This window comes from Ochotona curzoniae, unplaced genomic scaffold, assembly GCF_017591425.1.
Source record: "Ochotona curzoniae isolate NIBS_2020 unplaced genomic scaffold, NIBS_Ocur_1.0 contig_3432, whole genome shotgun sequence".
In the NCBI taxonomy this organism is placed as follows: Eukaryota; Metazoa; Chordata; class Mammalia; order Lagomorpha; family Ochotonidae; genus Ochotona; species Ochotona curzoniae.
The window spans coordinates 19,546,672-19,567,798 of record NW_024465859.1 but is presented as its reverse complement, the minus strand read 5'-3'; the positions used below and the strand labels follow the sequence as shown (position 1 = coordinate 19,567,798).

General features: G+C 45.7%; 2 protein-coding genes across 4 annotated transcripts in view; both read right to left on the bottom strand.

Annotated features, from left to right (window-relative positions):
- The window catches only part of ALKBH3 (alkB homolog 3, alpha-ketoglutarate dependent dioxygenase), a 40,009-nt gene extending 37,604 nt beyond the window's left edge, over positions 1 to 2,405 (bottom strand). For 2 of the 3 annotated variants that reach the window (XM_040980140.1, XM_040980138.1), the window contains exon 1: positions 2,299 to 2,405. The gene's annotated coding sequence lies outside the window, so the exon portion shown is untranslated. Of the gene's footprint in view, positions 1 to 110; positions 353 to 2,298 lie in introns of those variants that run through there. The other variant, XM_040980139.1, reaches the window with a different exon arrangement.
- Positions 2,406 to 10,633: 8,228 nt separating this feature from the next.
- HSD17B12 (hydroxysteroid 17-beta dehydrogenase 12) overlaps positions 10,634 to 21,127 on the bottom strand; it is a 164,049-nt gene continuing 153,555 nt past the window's right edge. Inside the window, exons 10-11 of the mRNA XM_040980137.1 lie at positions 11,668 to 11,817; positions 10,634 to 11,279 (exon numbers count right to left, since the gene is read on the bottom strand). Coding sequence (XP_040836071.1) covers positions 11,175 to 11,279; positions 11,668 to 11,817 — 255 coding nt within the window. The 3' untranslated portion in view covers positions 10,634 to 11,174. The remainder of the gene's footprint in view (positions 11,280 to 11,667; positions 11,818 to 21,127) is intronic.

Here is a 21,127-nt window from a genome sequence, read left to right as displayed (position 1 = left end):
TTCTAAGAGCTCGATCTCCTAAGACAGCAGCTGTAATCCCTTTACCAACACTTTTATATAAAATCAATTTTGTTAACACAACATCACAATCAAGTAGCCTATTAAGTTACCTGGGACAGCTGGTAATCTTCCATAACCTTATCACCATACCACCTGCCCAAAAAAGTACTGGTTGAGAAATTCTCAAGTCCTCCAGAACCTGTCCTAAATCTCATTACTCATACTAGTTCCCAAGAGCAGAACACAAGGAACCTTCACCGACGGGGACTTCAGATCTCAAGTGCACATCCACACTCAGGTCTTACCGGCTGCAACAGACTGCCCTGACGCTTGCGGGAGGCAGCCTTGGTGAAGGGACCTGAAGGACATCAAGGTAAGTGAAAGAAGCCAGGGGCAGCCAAATCCTGCATGATCTCACTTTTATGTGGAATCTGCAAAAGTCAAACTCAGACATAGAGCGTAGGAGGCGTTTACCACGGGCTGGGCTAGCTAAGTGGTACAAAACCTGGACTCTACAAAAGGCTTTAAGCTTGAGTGAACAGAATGGTGACGATAAGAACAGCATAGCGCATATTTCACCACTGCTACACTAGATTTCAAAATGTTTTCCCCATACACCAAAAAAAAAAAAAATATATGAGGTGATGATCTCTTCAATCATTCCACAATGTATATACATATCAAAACATTACACAATAGCTCACACATATGCTCAACTATAGTTAATCCAGAAGAAACTTTTAAATAAACTAAAATTTGGGGCTGTCATTGTGGAGCCACGGGCTTAGCCACCACTTGCAGTGCTGGCATTCCACAGGAGCCCCACTTTGAATCCAGCTCCCTGCCAAGGTGCCAGATGGAGTTCCAGGCTTCAGAGTGGTCCAACCCCGCCTGCTGCCATCACCTGGAATTGGAAGAATTCTCTAGGTCTCTCCCTCACTTTTTTCTGCCTTTCAAATCAATACATCTTTTTACCAAATAAATTCAAACATAAAAAACCTATCTTCTACCAGAAGAAAATGTAACTTAGGATAAACTGAGACAGTTGTATAGGACATGGCAATACGCTGTGTCTATATGCAGATGACCAAGCACAGTGAGCTACCCACACAGGAAAGCAACAGTAGACAATTTGCATTCGAATTTTATTAAGCCCTAATCTTAAGTGAAAAATCCACCTCATAATTTCCAGTAATCCTAAATTGACTTTTTTTTTTTTTTTTGAGAAAGATCTGTCCACAACAAATACAGGTTCCAGATAAGGACATTCAAGTTCCAAGTTTCAAATCTTTGATCCACTGGATTCGGGATCTAAGAAACCTTCACATCTCAAACTCCCAGAGATCAGGTTCGTTTCACAGCTTGCTTAGCCTACTGGTCCTGAGGTCCTAGTCCTGGACCCACTAGAGATCCGAGAGGGGCCGATCTAGGAATCTGTTTTCACAAATCCCCTTCGGTGATCTGAACGCTCATTTCACAGGCAGGGAGGTGAGAGAGTTCAGGACACATCTATCAGTTCTCCACTTCCAGTGGGGCAGCCCTACTGACATCTGATGTGAACGAAGGTATTAAAAAATGAACACGGGACCCGGCGCGGTAGCCTAGCGGCTCAAGTCCTCGCCTTGAACACGCAGGGATTCCATATGGGCGCCGATTTTAAACCCAACAGCCTTGCTTCCCATCCGGCTCCCTGCCTGTGGTCTGGGAAAGCAGTCGAGGACGGCCCAAAGTCTTGGGACCCTGCACCCGCGTGGGAGACCCGGAAGAGTTCCTGGCTCCTGGCTTCGACTAAGCTCCAGCCATTGCGGTCATTTGGGGAGTGAACCATCAGACGGAGGATATTTCTGTCTCTCCTCCTCTCTCTATATGTCTAACTGTGCAATAAAAATACATTTTTTTTTTAAAGTGAACACAACAATTCGCTGCAGTCCCCCGGGGAGGGCTGTACCCTGCTCCGCATTTCGGCCAGGGGACAAGTGGCAAGCAGACGTCCGGCAGCGCCCCAGGCCCACTGGGTTTGGGGAATCCCAGCAGCTGTTCCCCGAGGGACGCCACCCTCACCCGGGGTTCCTGACCCAGGCAACCCTCGAAGCGCCCGCAGCTGCCGCAGAACCAGCATCCCGGAGCCGGCCAGGCACTGGGCACCAGGACCCGAGGCTCCCCAACTGCCAGGCCGGCTCCTCCCGAGCCCTCCTTCCCTGGAGGACCAGGGGCTCCGGGGCGCAGCTGACCAGGTCTGGTCCTGGAGAAGCCTCGGCGTCTTCCCAGGACACCCAGGACGGGACCTCGGGGGCGCACCTGCGGGCACAGCCGGGCGAGCAGGTCCAACCCGCTCGGTCCCCGCGCCCTAAGGGTCGCCCCGCCGCCGCCAGGCAGCCCACAAACACTCCACAACAAGCGCCGACTTCCACAACTCCCCACCGGAAGATGCGCTGCCGCTTACGACCGCCCGGTACCACCGCTTCCGGTGCACTGCTTTCGAGTCCGGGCAGCTCATCCTGTAACCCCGCACCGATAGGGCCTAGTCGCTGCAACTGCGGACCAAGTGGAGACCAAGAGTGAAGGCCAGTGCGGAGCGTGTGGTTAGGGCTTGAATGCAGATGTGTCTCCTGGATTGAGATCTTCAGAATGTGAGCTCTCGGAAACTGCAGACTTGCATTTTATTCATACATCCTGGAACAGCCCAAGATGCACCCTTTTGTTGCTATGGCAAGCCTGTGCATACCTCAGTCACAGCTCATACAACAGGGCACGGGATCACGCCTCTTTGATCTCAGGACTAAGCAAATTCTGCTTGAGTAAACACACCTAAATTGTGGTCCCCACACCACGTTTTACTTAAGTGTAAAATCTGCAGCAGGTACTCCTTTGAAGAATGGGCTAGGCACCTGTTGGAAGGATGAAGTGGGATAATGTATGCAAAGAATTCAGCCAAATGACCAGAACATGATAGACAATTAACGTTAAGAGTGTTAATAATGTCTTCTGGGACCCGTTCTGTGGTACATGTGGGCTCCTGGTCAAGTTGTGGCTGCTCCTCGCCCAATCCAGATCCTGCTAATGTGCCTGGGAAAGCAGCAGGGGACAACTGAGGTGCCTGAGCCTCTGCACCCACATAGCAGACCCAGAGGAAGCTTCTGCCTCCTTGCTTTGGTCTTTCGCAGCCCTGGCTGATGGGGACCTTTGGGGAGTGAATCAGCAGACAGAGGATTTTTCTCTCTGTGTGTGTCTGTAACTTAGACCTTCAAGTAAAAAAAAAAAAGAAAGAAAGAAAAACCACAAAGTTAAAAAAAAATAAGTGTGATACTATTACGCAGAGCTCAACTATGCCCTTCTAATGCACCTCTGTTATTGCTACTGCTAAATCCATATCATGGGGTGGGAGTGTGATCCAGTGGCTGAGTCACAGCTTGGGATACCGACATCCTACCTAATGCCTGGGTTTCCGTCCACCTCTGCTTCCCATCTGGCTTTTTGCTCGCATGGACTTGGGGAGGCAGAAGTGCTACTTCTTTTGTGTTCTGCCTCGCTTTGCAGATGAGTAGTGGCTGTTCCCTGCATTTATAAAACATCATTGTTTCCAGAGTTCCCTGAAAGTCATCCTATATTATGGGTAATCATTCTTTGGCTTGTTTTTCCTGGCCCACATTCTAGGAAGCTTCTGAGTGCCACTGGAGGCCAGACTGGAGTAGGACCGTGGTAGCTAGAGTTGAGGACAAAGGCTGACAGTTCGCATTCAGACCCACTCATGTGTTGCTTCCTCTTCTGTTTCCTCCGCTGAGACTGCCCCCTGTGGGAGATTTCATTGGTGGTCTTGCCTCTCCTTGGAAACAAGCAGTTCTCAGCATGAAGGTGCATGCTTCATAAGGCCTCCTTTCACTTTCCAGGTGCTCCAGCACTCTCAATATGATGGCACTTCAAGGAGCCCAGCATGGTGGCTCAAGGATTTAATCCTCTGCCAGCAAATGCTAGCATCCTGTAGAGATGTCAGCTTGTGTGCTGGCTGCTCCACTTTCCACTCATTTCCCTTCTTGTGGCCTGGGAAAGCAGCAGAGGATGACCCAAAGCCTTGGGACCCTGCACCTGCATGGGAGACCCAGAGGAAGCTCCTGGCCTTGGATCAGCTCAGCTCCAGTAGTGGGGCCATCTGGGGAGTGAACCAGTGGATGGAAGAGCCTTCTCTCTGCAAATCTGTCTTTCCAATAAAAATAAATAGTCTTTAAAAAATATAACATTTATTTTTGGTACAAAGGGAAAAGCAAGGTTGTGATCCATGCCACTTGAAAATCACACACATCTTCCATGAGCTGTTTTCCACCAGTGACGTTCCACTCCACAGTGATTTTTTTGCTTTTATGGTAAAACTGACAGATGCTTTCAGGCCTGGAGCTTCCAGAAATGACTCCAAGGGAGCACTGTGCTGCTTTCTGATGCCCATTTTCACAGCACATTTCTTGCCAAACAGCCCGTTTCTATCCCATTCTCTGTGCGGCACGTCTGCTGCTGCTGTATTCCTGAGAAAATCCAATCCAAGGAAAATGATGGTACATCATGCGAAACGCTTCCAGTGAAGCTGTTGCCTAGAGAAAATCCGAGTCCAGTTTCACTGCCAAAGATGCAGGCATTCCCATGTGGAGGGAACCTGTACTCTGTAGTGTGTTGGCTATGAACCTTGCAGGCCTTTACCAAGACCAGACATGTTGGCAAGCAGAGGGCATTCTCTCAAACTCCAGACAGAAATTCCTCTGGTTCAACGCCCAGTATAATTGTAGATGCTGCAGGAGGTAAAAATCTTTTCCCAGTGAGCCCCCAGGTAGATTGTGTGAGACATCATTAAAGAACAGAAGCATTGGATGTGAAATTGTGATGAGCAGACAAAAATCTGGGCACCAGGAGAGATTATGAAAGGTTGTGTTTCTCAGGGAAGAATTTGTTGACAACAGGGAGTAAGGTCAACATTGTAAGGCGTGTAGTGCTTAGGTGGCTCAGAGATATTCTGAGACCTACATTTTCTAACCTGTATACAACACGTATACTTCTTGTTTCTGAATGGAAGCAAATACTTGCATTGGTTAGCATTTATTGAGAGCTCCTTTCAAGTACTAATTTAGCTATTTTTATTTGAAAGGTAGATTTACTGAGAGAAGGATAGACTGAGAGAGAGATCTTCCATTCACTGTTTTATTCCTCAAACAGATGCAACAGTTGGAGCTGGGCTGCTCTGAAAACGGGAGTCTGGAGCTTCTTTTGGGTCTCGCAAGTGGGTGCAAGGGATCTAGGAGCTGGACCATCTTCCACTGCTTTCCCAGGCCATTAGTAGGGATCTGGATTGGGAAATGGAACACCGAAGACTCGAACTGGCACCCATATGGGATGCTGTCCCTGCAGTCAGACACCTTAGATACTATGCATTGCACCAACCTTTCAAATAATTTTTCACTTGTATAAAATAAACACATTACAGTTGTCATATTCGCGATGAGATTCTGTCATGAGGAAACCTATCTATGTGGTCAACCTATGCTGAGTCCTACATTGCTGGGAGTACTGCTGATCTGAGTCAAGTTCAGCTGGCTGGTCTAGGCCAGCCTTGACTCCATGTGACCTCTGTCTCTTTTTAAAAGCTTATTTAGGGCCCGGCGCGGTGGCTCAAGTGGTTAAGGTCCTCACCTTGCACGCCCAGGATACCATATGGGCGCCGGTTCTAATCCCGGAGGCCCCGCTTCCCATCCAGCTCCCTGCCTGTGGCCTGGGAAAGCAGTCGAGGACGGCCCAAAGCTTTGGGACCCTGCACCCGTGTGGGAGACCCGGAAGAGGCTCCTGGCTTCGGATCGGCATAGCATCGGCCGTGGCGTTCACTTGGGGAGTGAATCATCGTACAGAAGATCTTCCTCTCTGTCTCTCCTCTCTGTATATCTGCCTTTCCAATAAAAAAATAATAAAATAAATCTTTTTTAAAAAAAGGTTATTTATTTTTTACTTAGAAGGTAGAGTTTCACAGGAAAAAGGATAAGAAGAGAGAGAGGAAGAGAAGAAGGGAGAGGGGAAGAGAGAAAGAGAAAGAAATGGCTTACTCCTCAAATGTCCCCAATGGCTGAGACTGGACCTAGGCCAAAGCAGGATCCAGGAACTCCATCCTGGTCTTCCTCATGGGCAGCAGGAGCCCATGTCCTTGAGGCAACTTCTGCCACATTCCCACGCACATATAGCAGTGAGCTGGATTGGAAGTAGAACAGCCAGGACTTGTACTGGCGCTCATATAAGATGCTGGTGTCCCAAGCAGCAGCTTAACCCATTGAACCACAACACCAGTCTCTTCATGTGGTCTTGTCTTTGAACATGCCTGCCAGGCATGTTCTAGTAGTGGTAGCACAGAGAAGGTACTAGAAGAGGAGGCTGCGCAGACAAACACGCAAGAACTCCTAAAGTCAAGGTGGAGAAGTACAAAATCATTTATATTTCACTTAGTGTTCAAAGTAGCAAACTTGTTTGCTTTTTGAGAGAGGGAGGGAAGTTGAGAAAAAGAGAGCATGTGTGCTCACACCTGCTGGTTCACCGCCCAAATGCCTACAATGGCCTGACCTGGACAGGACTGGGCCCGTCCAGGAGCTAGGAAGCCTGCCATGTGAGTGGCGGGAGCGCAGTCGGTGGAACACCACTACTGCCTCTGAGGGAGTATATAGACAGGAAGCCAAAATCAGCAGCTGCAGCTAGGAACTGAACCCAGGCACTCCCATACAGTACGTGGGGATCTAGGTCAAATATCTTCCCCAAAACTACTTCTTTTTTTTTTTTTTAAGATTTATTTTTATTATTTTTTGATTGGAAAGGCGGATATACAGAGAGGAGAGACAGAGAGGAAGATCTTCCGTCCGATGATTCACTCCCCAAGTGAGCGCAACGGGCCGATACTATGCCGATCCGAAGCCAGGAGCCTCTTCCGGGTCTCCCACGCGGGTGCAGGGTCCCAAAGCTTTGGGCCGTCCTCGACTGCTTTCCCAGGCCACAGGCAGGGAGCTGGAAGGGAAGCGGGGCTGCCAGGATTAGAACCGGTGCCCATATGGTATCCCGGGCGTGCAAGGCGAGGACCTTTAACCACTTGCGCCACCGCGCCGGGCCCCCCAAAACTACTTCTTACATGCAGCTGTTGCAAAGAGTGGAGTACTGAAGCCATTTTTTTTTTTCAATCTCTTAAGCTAAGTGAGAAAGTGTAGGGAGATGACACAGAAAGGAAATGGATCACATAGGCCTGCAAAGCTTAATAAACATTAGATGTTCATTTGCACACAGTTTAAAGCATGCAATAGACATTAAACACTCATTCTCCCTTCCTCCCCTTATTTTCCATCTCACAGAATGATGCTCCTTTGAAACTACTGTCAAGTATGTACCTAAGGCAGGGAATGTTTCCTCATGTGGTTGGAATGCCTTTCAGCAAGCATTTAATAACAGGTTATTATGAATTAAATCACAGTGCACCCACAATTACTAAGTTAAGGGCTAGTGGGTCATTTCCCTCTGTGCTACCTAAGTGGACTCTTCACTTTTTGTAGGCTTTTTCTGGATCTCCCATGTGGGTGCAGGGTCCCGATGACTAGGGCCATCTCTTGCAGCTTTCCTGGGCACATCAGCAAAGAGACGGATGGGAAGCAGAGCACCCAGGACTCAAGGTGGAGCTCACTTGGTATGTCTGCATTGCAGGCAGAGGCTTAAGATACTCTGCTACAGCACCGGCCTCTAAATGAAATGTTAAAAGTTAGCTTCATGTAAGGAACTGGAGGCCAACAATCTCATCTTCAGCCGGCACTGATTCCACACGCACGTGGGAAGGCAGAGGGGAATCAGAATGGTAAGAAGCAGGTGTGTCGGACAACTCCCCCTACATGCCTAAGGGGGAACATTTTATTCCTCCATGCAAAAGGACAATGAAAAGAACACATTAGGGCCCGGCGCTGTGGCCTAACGGCTAAAGTCCTCACCTTGAACGCGCCAGGATCCCATATGGGTGCCTGTTCTAATCCAGGCAGCTCCACTTCCCATCCAGCTCCCTGCTTGTGGCCTGGGAAAGCAGTCAAGGACGGCCCAAAGCCTTGGGACCCTGCACTTTTGTGTAGGAGACTCCGAAGAAGTTCCTGGCTCCTGGCTTCGGATTGGCGCAGCACCGGCCATTGCTCTCACTTGGGGAGTGAATTATCAGATGGAAGATCTTCCTCTCTGTATATCTGACTTTGTAATGAAAATAAAATAAATCTTAGAAAAAAAAAAGAGCAATACATTAAAATAAAGCTTTTTACCTCGTAAGAAAAGATAACTCTACTGATACAATTAACACTATAGTTCATTCTACTCTTTTTGGGTTCAAATCTTATCTAGCATATATCAGAACATAAAATCAAACCAACAAAAAGTGAAATTTAAAAAAAAATTTATTCATTTTAACTTTTTTTTTTTAAGATTTATTTTATTATTTTTTTATTGGAAAGGCGGATATACAGAGAGGAGAGACAGAGAGGAAGATCTTCTGTACGATGATTCACTCCCCAAGTGAGCGCAACGGTTGATACTTTGCCAATCTGAAGCCAGGAGCCTCTTCCGGGTCTCCCACGCGGGTGCAGGTTCCCAAAGCCTTGGGCCGTCCTCGACTGCTTTCCCAGGCCACAGGCAGGGAGCTGGAAGGGAAGCGGGGCTGCCAGGATTAGAACTGGCGCCCATATGGGATCCCGGGCGTGCAAGGTGAGGACTTTAACCACTTGCGCCACTGCGCCAGGCCCCCATTTCAACTTTTTAAATTGGAAAGTCATATATAAGGGAGAAGGAGAAACAGAGAGGAAGATCTTCTGTTCTGTTGCAGTGGCCGCAATGGCCAGAGCTAAGCCAATCTGAAGCCAGGAGCCGGAAGCTCTTCTGGGTCTCCCACATGGGTGCAGGGTCCTAAGGCTTTGAGCTGTGCTTGACTGCTTTCCCAGGACACAAGCAGAGAGCTGGATGGGAAGCGGGGCTACTGGGACACGAACCGGCACCCATATGGGATCCTGGCACATTTAAGGCGAGGACTTCAGCTGCTATGCTACCACACTGGGAGCCCAAAAGTTACATTTCATAAATTAATATAAATCTTAACATTTGTTAAAATCCGTAAAGGAGCACTTCACTATTTTGATGGTTTGGAGTACAGTATTTTCTCTTTCAACACAATTTTAATTCCCCACGCCTTGAAAAATACATGTTCGTGGCGTCATCTTCATTCCTGAGTGTCAAAGAGGGTGCTTGTCAGGTCGCAGCAGGCAAAGGCAGAGTACAGCACCTGTGAAATTGTGGAGGGATTTCCTAGCCACACTTATGATTTTTCTAAATGTGATAAAAATAAAAGTGCTTTGTGTATCTGGAAACTAATCTCTCCATGTCTATCAACTCTCTGCCAAAAACAACTACCACCGTAAACAACCAGCCAGCCAACCAACATGTGAGGACACGTAAGATACTGCCCAGGTCACTGCGGGCCAGCACTTCCACAGAGAAGCAGACAGGAAAGCCGGCGAGCAATGTGTTCTTTCATCGAGCTCTGTGTATTCAATTTAAACTCCTTGTTATTCTGAGACTATGATTTTTGTTTCTTTTGGGGTGCTAAAATCTTCATTTTATTTTACTTTATTTTTGTTGATTTATTTTTATTGGAAAGGCAGATTTACAGAGAGGAGTAACAGAGGCAAGATCTTGCATTCGCTGGTTCACTCTCCAAGTGGCTGTAATGGCCAGAGATGAGCTGACCTGAAGCCAGGAGCTTCTTTGGAGTCTCCCATGCGGGTGCAGGGTCCCAAGGCTTTGGGCCGTCCTCGACTGCTATACCAGGCCACAAGCAGGGAGCTGGATGGGAAGTGGAGCAGCCGGGATTAGAATCAGCGCCCACATGGGATAACAGCTTGCAAGGTGAGGATTTAGCCACTGAGCCACTGCTCCAGGCCCTTTTTTTGTTTTAAACAGAATGATGCAGATAATTAGATGGCAAATTTCCCCCTATCTGTTATATCCTTAACTGGCAAAATTAACAGCTAGAAACAACCACCCTGACACACCTTTTTTCTTCAGTGTAATCTAGGAACCACCGCCTCAGCAAAGGCTGTTTTCCGTGGTCTGTGGCCTTTGGCCTCCCATTCTTTCTTGACGCCTTTTCCCATCGAGATTATGTGAGTGAGTAAAGGTCAGCTTTAACTCACATTAAACCCACGGAAATCCAGCATCAGAAAAGCAGACGTTCATTCAACGCCATGGTTACATCATCTTTTATTAAAACCAATTACATCAGTAACCTCTCGGGTACCAATTTAGAAAGTATACTATCATTTCCAGGGGCGTAATATCATTAGGAAAGTTAACTGTTGTTACACATGTGAGCAATATTGATATAGTACTGAAACACAGAAGGCTGGGGTGCAAGCAAGTCACTGCAGGGTCGGGGTGTCAGTGGCACCATAGGTAGCTGCCAGTCACAAGGTGTAATTTTGGCCCGTTTATCGCACAAACAGCTGATTTCTGGGATTTACATATACTTGAACTGAGAAAAAAAATAACAGGGATACTAAAAAGCACGCTTCAGTGGGCTCCAGGTGTCCAAAATAACTATATTTCCCAATTACATCTCTGGCACTTCTTTTGAGAAAGAGTAGTTTCATCTAAGCGCACAGACTGGAACCCACTCCTAGAAAATCTTCCATAGATCTATTTGAAGTTGTGGTGGGTCTGCCCATTATGGAACCAGCTAATCTCCATCCCCTCAAAGTGTTAAAGCCAAGCAAGAGCAGCCAGCCATCCCGTTTTACGGTAGGGCTCGGAGAAAACGCGAGAATGATGGCTTGTCAATGAGCTGCTTGGACCAGGTGACCTGCGTGGCCGGAGGCCTGCCTGGCAGCCCGTGGTTTGCTGTCGCTATGCTCTTTCCTGCTTAGCTGCTCTTGGCCATGTTAGTTCTTTATCCATTTGACACGAGCATTTACATCAAGCTTCAAATTTATTAGCATCCAGAATAGAAGTCAGGAGCTCCTCAGAGCAACTTTTGCTTTCCTCCCAAAGGAGGTTAAAATTTAGCCAAGTTAGTAACCACTGAAACAGCTGTGACATTTGCAGACTGGCCGGGGGCGCTGTGTAAGGACCGAGGTACCCGCTGCAGTCCCCTGTGCTCAGTTCTTCTTGTTTTTCTTCAGATAGCGAGCTCGCAGGGACTTGTGTATATTCATGGATATTTTTGCAAAAAGCCACGTAGGCAGCAGTGAGTGTATTGAGCCCTAGGGGGGGAGGAATGGAGGAAAAATGTAATTAGAATCTACAGTTTAGGCTGAACTGGAGATTTTCAGTTTATTTCTTCTTATACATTTTTTTTTAATTTACAAGTAGATTTTAATGTTCTTGTGAGTGTAATTTAGTTTTAAAATAGAAGACAGATGTCTTGCTAATATTGTACACATGCTAACATGATGGGACCTCAGAAAGTTCATGCAACACCAAATTTTTTTTGTGCAAAAAATTTGAAACCCATGCAGAGCTGTTTCACAATAACTCAATTCCCACAGACTTTCTGAAGACCTGCTTTATAGCTTCTGCCATCTTGTGATTCACTGGGAAAGAAAACCCCAAGGGAGAGGCTACTGCTTAGGGACGTAAAGACCCACTCACCATCAGAGAATGGATCGGGTAGCCGTTCGTCCGAGCGTCTAAGCCGACTGTCTGGAGTGCAGCCTTCACAAATGTCTCTGGGGAGGGCTTGTCCAAAGTTGGTTTCCGGATTTTAGCCAGCTTCGTAGCCACATAGTATGGCAGGACACTCTGGAAAGGCAGCACACACCCTAATTAGGAAGGTTACAGACTCACACGTTTCAGCGAGGGCCAACTACTCTTTAGTAATAAATCTAAGGACTGTGTCCGGGGAGGAAAGACAAGAGAAGCAGTTAGCTAAAGCCTGGTTGAAAGAATATGTGATGGCATAAAACAAATGGTCCTAAATCACTCTACAAAACAGTGCCTGGGACTAGGGCAAGTCTTAAAAAGCACCAAGTGGGAGATTGTTCACATTTCATTTTCCAAAAGAGATAATCCAAGTTCTCTGTAACGTATAGGTCACTAAGCTCGTTCTATTGGGTTTGGTCCTTCCAAAACATATCTTTCACTTTCTTGACCTTAAGTCATCATTTTTCTTGCCTGCTTTCCCACTTCTTTGCTTCTGATTTTCTGTTGTTGGGTTAGGGCCCCCCACCCCCGGCGCAACCCTTTATCTTTTCCTTGGGGGGAAGGTGGGTGGGGAGAGGAGGGACAGTATAAAAATAATGGAAACTGCTTGCCTAACTGACACATACCAGGGCAGGGAGAGTGACAAATCTGACTGACTTTTCAGAGAAACTTTTCTAAGGTTACGTTTCTTGCCATGCTGCAGTGTTTGGACATGACTCATCAGAGTGTGTGGGGACACCATCATAGTGAGTCCTTAGTCACGATAAGAGGTTCCTTCTGTAGTCTGGAAGAACTTGGGCAGAGTAGGGTACCAGAGTTCCATCTGGGAGAGGAAAGGTTAGAAATGACCAGGACACAGCTTTTACAGGGAAGGATCTCTTCCAACACAGGGTGATCAAAGCAGAAATATTTCCATCAAACAAAACTGAGGTCTGTTCCCGCTGTGGGTCTCCTTCCTGCTGACGCCAGAAGGAGTGATTCCCTATTTCTGGGTTTTTGTCTTTTTGTCTAGGTGTGAGTTTTGGTAATTTTGAATTTTTTTCCCGCATGCAACCATGAGTCTATGATTACAGCCTATCCTGCTTGACAGGAGTGCTGAAACCAAGAACCCAGGAGCCTGGCCCCTGGCAGAAATCCACATAAAGTAGATGTACCCACGCTAGAGCCAACTGATTAGCCAATTTTTGATTTTTGAGAATTTGCTTATTGGAATGACCAGGATACATTCATTCTTAGTGGACAAAAGTTCTTTTTCTTTGCCGAAAATGTCTTGAATTTTAAAACCATTTATGCTGCAAGGTAAGGGTATATGAGAACAGAGATAACTCAAACAGATGGAGTTCAATGAATAAATCAGGAAAGATTAATCAAACAAAGCAAGGTGCACATGCTCTGGTTTCCAACAGTGCAGGAACAGGAGTAAATCACTGCCCATCTCTGTCCCTCTGGTTTGCTGGTGAAGATTCGGAAAACATCCCCTTAGGCTTACATCAAGCCTAGCAGGTGTATTGTAAAGTTCTGAGCTTCTCAAGATAGTCTGATCACTAGGCTTTTCAACTGCATTTGAATTCTCTGTTCCTTCCTGCCATCCATCCATCCTTACTCTCTCAATCCATTTACATTGGACTACTTTGATCTTCCAGGAGAATTAAGTTGCATTGCCTGCCTGAACCGCTTGATGGTGCCACAGGCTAATCTACCATTCAGCTGGACCATGAAAAACATCAAGGGAAATCCTCGGTTCTGGGTGTGGGGCCAAGAAACATTCACTAAGGAACTGAGCTCTATTTTTCAACTGAGAAATGTAAATTGTATTTCAGAAGAGTATTTCTACAATGGCTTGAAATTAAGGCAGTTAACATGGCCTTGGGACTCTGGGAAGGATTCTGAGATGACACAGGTTTTCAGTTAAATCTTAAAAGGAGATGGAAGGGTTTGCCAGGTAAGCAAATAAGGGAATAGCAGCAGTAAACGGACAAACAAACAGGTGGTTTGCGTGGTTCAAATTAATAAAGGTGAAAAGTAGTGGTGTGTGTGTGTGTGTGGGGGGGGGGGATGGTATAAAAAGCATAAAAAGAAAACTAAGTACCATAAATGGGCTGTATCAAGATTCCAACCCAGAAGCTCCTATAAAAGATGTGGGCATCCAACACCACACCCTAACTACGAGGCCGAATGCCTCGAGAGCTGGTTCAGAACAACAGCTAGTACACAACAAAGACCAGTGAACAGCTGTGTTCCATGAATGAGTCAGCAAAAGAACACTTCAGGATGGATGGCTCTGAAAAACAGCATCTGGGTCCTTTTCAGCTGCTATGGTCCAGAAAATTTTTTATACCAGCAAGTTGAAAATATGAGAATTTTTTTAAAACCAAAATTTTAGGTAGTCTGAAGCTTGAATTTAAGCTATTTAAGCAGATATTATATAAAATTTGCCAAGCCATCTAAAAGGAGTAATTCAATTTATGGGAAGTAAAGAAATATCTTTTATATTGGAGCCTGCACGGTGACTCAACAGCCTAATCCTCTGCCTTGCAATGCCGTATGTGTGTCAGTTCTAGTCCTGGTTGCTTTACTTCGGACCCAATTTCCTGCTTACTGGGTGCAGGATGGCTCAGGCCCCTGTGCCCCTGTGCCCATATGGGAGACCAGGAGGAGTCCTGAAGATCCTAGCTTCGGCCTTCACATCAGCTCAGTTCTGGCCACTGAGGTCATTCAGGGAGTGAATCAGCAGATGAAATGTCTCTTCATCTCTCTGTAAATTTGCCTTTTAAATGATAACAATACAAAAAGTATCTTTTGGGTCTGGCATGGTAGCCTAGCAGCTAAAGTCCTCGCCTTGAATGGACCGGGATTCCATATGGGCTGATTCATGCCCTGGCTGTTCCACTTCCCATCCTGCTCCCTGCTTGTGGCCTGGGAAAGCAGTTGTGGACAGCTGAAAGCCTTGGGACCCTCCTACGTGGGAGACCGCGAAGAGCTCCTGCTCCTGGATTTGGATCAGCTCAGCTCTGGCCATTGTGGTCACTTGGGGACTGAATCAGCAGACAGAAGATCTTTTCTGTCTCTCCTCCTCTCTGTATATCTGACTTTCCAATTAAAAAAAAGTTATCTTTTATCAAAGCAATTGAGATTTATCTTTTAATTGCTAAACAGAAACCCAGTCAACAATAATTAACCCATGCCTCCATCCCCAGGGAAACGGTCAAGAAGATACTCAGATTTTTATAGCAAGTACTTGGGAAAGAACAACTTTCATAGGTTTTCTAAGCTCAACAACTGCCCACTACCAATTCTGGCAGCTCAGAAGCAATCCAACCTTGACAGCTACAGATGTGAGTAAATGTCTGGGTTTTCAAATTTAGAATCTCAAACAGAAAATGATCAGTTAGGCCACAGAGCAAGTCTGCTGAGGCTTTTCCTTGCTTAGGTTATTAAAAAATCCTTGCAGATAGAAAATTGATCTTCCTTTTCTCACCCACTGAGGTAGCCTGCTTAGGTTATATGGTCTTCAACAAATTGAGGAGGGTCTTGTCTCAGAACAGGATGGCTGTGGCAAACGCCATGGAGTGGTGGGCAGACAGCTGTCCAGAGCTGCAGGGTAGCAACTCCAGCTGTGCCTTATAACTGTACATGGATGAACGTCTTCGATAAATACTAGCCAACTGAGTGCTAGCTACAAATCTCAAATTGGAAAATGACCAGAAAAACTTACAAAATGCCCTGGATGTAGATCCAGAGGCCACCAGGCTTCAGCTGACCTGCCCAGTATGGGATTCTAGACCTAGTGTGCGATCCTTGTTAACAAGCAGCAAATCCACCACGGTGGCTGTAGTGGTAGCGGCTCCATGAGGCTGTGCTGGAGAACGTCCTTCCTTCACTCTGTGCATCTGTCCAACATTTCTGGGTCCACGATGCCCAGAAGATCTAAATAATTATACATGTGTATTTGTATGACTTGACTTACGAAGCGGAAAATTAATTTTTATTAAAGGGCCCTTGATTCTGGTAGCAATCCTCGGACTTTCTAAAAAATGTTGAGGGGGAAGGTATTCTGCTGCTGGCATGAGATCCCTGGTCACATGACAATGAAAAAGGTTCCCATGATAATAACAAATGAAGGAGTTCAAAAACAGCATGCTTTGCACAGAGAAAATCCTTGATAAATGCTTACTGACAGAAATAACATACCTCCAAATATGTGGAATTCGTAGATTAATATTCAAGGAACAATAGGAAAACCCATGAAATTGCACTAAAAAGCAGCGTTAAGCAACAAAGGATTTCCTAAGCACCTACTTAGAACAATGTTTTAGGTACTGGAAATAGAACTGTGCACAAAAATGGAGTCACTTATCCTGCAGAACTTCAATTTTAGCAGGGGCACACAGGCCACAGATATAAAAGTGGTGTACAATATTGACAGATGTTGAAAAAAGGGAAGAAAAGCCAGGATAAAGAACATTGGTGGAGGAAGCTGCTTTTACAAATGGGTTGGTCAAGAAAGGCATCACTGATGTGGGGACACACAAGTGAAGATTGGAACCAGGGGTTGTGGGTGAAGAGCTTTACACACTGAGCTGTAACCGCCAGTGCAAAGGCCCCGAGGTGAGTGGGTCAGGAACTTCAAGGGGGTCAGGAAGCAGCAGGGAGATAGGGATAACAGATAATTTGGAAGTATGAAATTGAAACACCAGTGGTCCTTAGAATGCATGATTTCATTTTGAAAGGGATGAGAAACTTTGGAAGAATTTTTCAGCAGAGGAATGAATGAGATGACGAGATTTTGTTTTAAAAAGATCACTCTGGCTCTTGCGAGCAGACTGTGGGAGCTACAGGCACGGATGGGCGTCGGGGGGCCAGATGGGAAGATAATTACAAAACATCCGGAGTAAGACACAACAGGGCTCAGACCAGAACAGCAGTTGAGGTCCTGAAGGCCAGACAGTGGGTTATGTTTCAAGAAGAGACCAAAGTCAGGAGGATTTCCTGATGGACCAGGCCACCTGGTGACCAAAATTTTGGCATGTGACACAAAGAAGCAGTTGGGTAATGGGGGAAAAACTGGTGTTCAATGAAATCAGATCAATCTGGATTCAAATCCCTATGTTCACATTACTAATTGTGTGATCTGGAACAAAATACTCCATGAGAGTCAGATCTTCCTATGCAATACAGAAAAAGAGTATTCTTCTTCTTATGATTAAGAAAAGATATTGCCAATTAAAGCACATGAGATTTGTACTGTAGTAGGTATTACCAGTTACTTCCTAAGTTTTTTAATACTTATAATTTTTTAAAAAGATTTTTAATTTTTGTTGGAAAGGCAGATATACAGAGAGGAAGAAAGACAGAGAGGAAGATCTTCCGTCCACTGATTCACTCCCCAGGCGGCCGCAATGGCTGGAGCTGAGCTGATCCGAAGTCAGGAGCCCCCTCCGGGTCTCCCACGTGGGTGCAGGGTCCCAAGGCTTTGGGCCGTCCTCGACTGCTTTCCCAGGCCACAAGCAGGGAGCTGCATGGGAAGTGAGGCTGCCGGGATTAGAACTGGGATCCATATGGGATCCCGGTACCTGTGCAAGGTGAGGACCTTAGCTGCTAGGCTACTGCGTTGGGCCCGACACTTACTATATTTTAGTGGATTCACTCGGACTGGAGACTTCAGCTGAATTTTATAACCTGTAAGAAGGCCAGATCTATCATTCTCTGCAAAGATTAGACCATTGAGGAGACTTTCTAGGTATCCCCATCCTACTGGACATGGACCTAACAGTTTAGTGGAGCCTCTTATGTTTTCAGATTTAAAAGTTGAAAGAAAAAAGAAAAGAGAAGAGAAGAGAAGAAAAGAACCAAAACCACAAAACTTAATTTCATTTCTAGAGAGGGAGATTGACTGACTCATCTTCCGGATCATTCCTCAATTACCCACAAGAGCCATGGCTGAGGGAAAGGGCAGGTTCAAGTTGGGGCCGGGAAGCCAATTCAAGTCTCCCACCGTCTGCTCTAGCAGAAAGCTGGAGATAGGTGCTGGAGCTGGGACTCAGACCCAGGCTTACACGCACGGTTACAACACTGTTGTCCAGGACTAGGCAAAAGACATCGTCATTTGACAAAATGACCTGGTTGGCAGGGGTCTGAGTCCAAGCATTCCAATAGGACCAATTCTACTGTGAAGTCATTTCTCAGTTAGTGTAGCTGACCAGATATGAATATTCCCAGTGAGAGTCTTTTCATTGCTTTATAGTTCCATTTAGACTCCGTTTGCACTGAAGACATACTCCATTACCTCCTTTTATTGTCACTGGCAATTAACAAGAAGAATGGATGGAGACTTTTGTTTTTAATCCTGGTGGCCATTTCTCAACACCTGGCTTCTGAGCTCTTTCTAGTTTTCTATAATTACTCTAAACAATGACATTTCTAACAAAATACGAATGAGGATGCCATATATTCTTTCTTTAACAGAATACTTTGGATTTGGTCCCTCCCTTTCCTCAGTTGCTTGCTGAATTTCACAGGTTAAACTAAAAGTAGTCTCTTATGATTTAAAACTACACTTTTAACTGAATTAAGAAAACCAACAGCTCTCATCGCCAAAGAGAACAAAAGCATTGGGAGGCAGCAGCTTAAGGGGAGGAGACACAAAGGATTTCCTCAGGACAGCAAATTCAAATTTAAATTCCTTTGTAATCCCGTTAAGATGAGAAAATCAACTTCCTTTTCGGGCACGTAAGAATCTGCACCTCCCTTCTCTGGGTGAGGTGGAATCCACCTGCTTCCTTGCCTTTCTCCAGGTAGAATCAAGTCAGCCATAGGAGATGTTTTCAATTAGCAAATGATCTTGCGGATGGTATTTGCAGAGGCCTGGCTTCCCAGGTAAAAGGGAGAAAGCCACATGGTGCAAGGCAATGTCCCCATGCAGAACCAAGAAGGCATTGCAGGCAGACAAACTCGTTATTTAAACCCAGGCCAGTAAGACCCCTACTTGACCCGCACATTCTCAGGCCCAACATCTTCCTTTATGGTCTTCGCAGCAACTATTACAGGATAAAATTCTTGTGTGCTTTTAAAATTTATCATTGCTCCCACTAAATGTAAACACAACTACAACAGGGACTCTGGCTGTCCTTCTGGCCATAGTATCACCAACAACCAGACTCTTGGGTGCCTCTGAACATCTGACCGAGGAAACGTGGGGCATAACACAGACCTCTTCCTCGGGGCTCACAGTTGGTGCAGTGTTTAAATACTTGCTTTCTCGCTCTCCTGGGGCTGGGGGACAGGGGCCGTGTGTCTTACTGACGCATGTTTGCTCACTGCCATGTCAAGGGTTTGACAACTGCAAGCTCAGGCTGTGTGATGAACCATACATATTGACCCAACGCAAGTTACCAGACTTCTATTAATCCTTAGTTTCCTAGTTGTAAACTGGGACTAGGCTACCAACCAGCTTGAAGGCAGTAGGTGAAAACATGGGGCTCATGGGAGATCTTCAACAGATGCAAGCTCCTTTCCTCGTTTCCTCACACTCACTCATCATTTCCCAGTGGTTTTTGCTCAGTTAGGCAAAAGAAAGCCCAAAGGAAGGAAGCAACTTTCTCTCAATTACTGGGTGGCCAATGCAGAACTCAGACGGTGGCCTGTGGACTCCAAGCTGTGTCTTTTCTCTACCACCTCTAAGTCTAGCTCACAAATGTGGTCTGCACAAAGCCCCAGCCTGGATCAAGGGTCAGGAAAGCTGCGACCACGCCTCAGCTGGGACTCTTTGCTTTGACATGTCTAATTACCCAGGCAGGGTCAAGTCGATTCTCAGCATCAAAAGCATCAAAAACCTCGTAAGGCAGATTGTTACACAAACACGGGAAGGAATTACAAAAGGTGTCTCCTCCTAGATTGCACTGAAGTGGAAAGGAAATGATAGGATTGATACAGCAGTGGGTAGGTAAGACTGACTGTGGATGCGGGTCTCTTAGTGTGATGCCCTGGGAAGGATGTATTATCACGTGTACTAAGGTTTTAACCAGGAAAGCAGAACCAGAATTGGGCTATGAGGAAGCATCAGACGAAAGCCAGTGGGAGATGTTCAGGTAAAACGAGTGGGGGTGGAGTACCATGCTCTTCAAAAAATGTCAGTGTCATAAAAGACAGAGACAGCTTGCAGATATATTCCAGACTTTAGGGGGAAAAAATGAAAAGGGACAAGATGACTAAATATACTACCTCATCCAAGAGTGAATTTTTCACTGCAGAAAAACAACAGGAGATGTTACAAAGAATATTATAGGAGACTGGTACTATGGCACTGTGGGTTAAACCTCTACTTAGGAGTCCTATATTAGAGTGCTGATTTGAGACCCAGGTTGAGGGCCCGGCATGATAGCTTGCCTTGCAAGCATCAGGATTCCAGTTAGGCACCAGTTTGTATCCTGGCTCCTCCACTTCTCATCCAGCTCCCTGCTTTTGGCCTGGGAAAAGTCGAGGATGGCCCAAAGCTTTGGGATGCTGCACCCACGTGGGAGACCAAGAAGATGCTCCAGGCTCCTGGGTTTGATTGGCTCAGCTCTGGCCACTGCAGCCACAAGAGGAGTGAATCAGTCTACCAGCAGATGGATGATCTTTCCGTCTCTCCTTCTCTCTGTAGATCTGACTTTCTAATACAAAGAAAATAAATCTTTAGAAAAGAAAACGTCCCAGGTTGAGTCCTAGTTACTCTACTCCTGACCAGCTCCATGCTAATATGCCTGGGAAGGTAGGGGTGATGGCGGCATTATTTGAGTACTTGTCATCCATATGGGAAAACTAGAGTTCCTGACTTCCGGCATTGTGGTCATCCACAGAGCCAGCGAACAGAAGGTCCTGCTCTCCTCATCTCTCTCTCCCTTTCTCTTTGTCTTGCTTCCCTTCGAATTAATAAATACACCTTTAAAAAAATATTAATAGGAATGATGCACAAGGTAAAAATACTGTATCTATTAAATCTAAAGTTGTCTGTTGCAATTATAAAACAGAATTCTAAAAGGATTGGAAAAAAGTGAGAGTAAAAGATAAATTTGTGTTGGAACAAAAAGAATTTTGAAGTCCAGGCATAGTTTTCATATAATATGCACTTCTCATGAGATTTTTCAAGGCCATTTATACATATGAATTTCAACATTTTTATGTCAACATAAACATGTTTTCATCCCACTTCCCATAAATGTTTTTGAGTACCCTTATATCCAGGAATGTTTTTAGTCTTTGGAAAACTGTGCTTAAGTATTCAGAACCAAAGGACACTGACATGTGCAACTTATTCTGCAATGATAAGAAAAACGGGGCAAAATATTAATAGTATGTGAATCTGAGCAGAGGCTGATACTTTTTTTTCTTTTTTTTTTTTTTTTTACGAAAATATGCTTTGAAAGTCTTC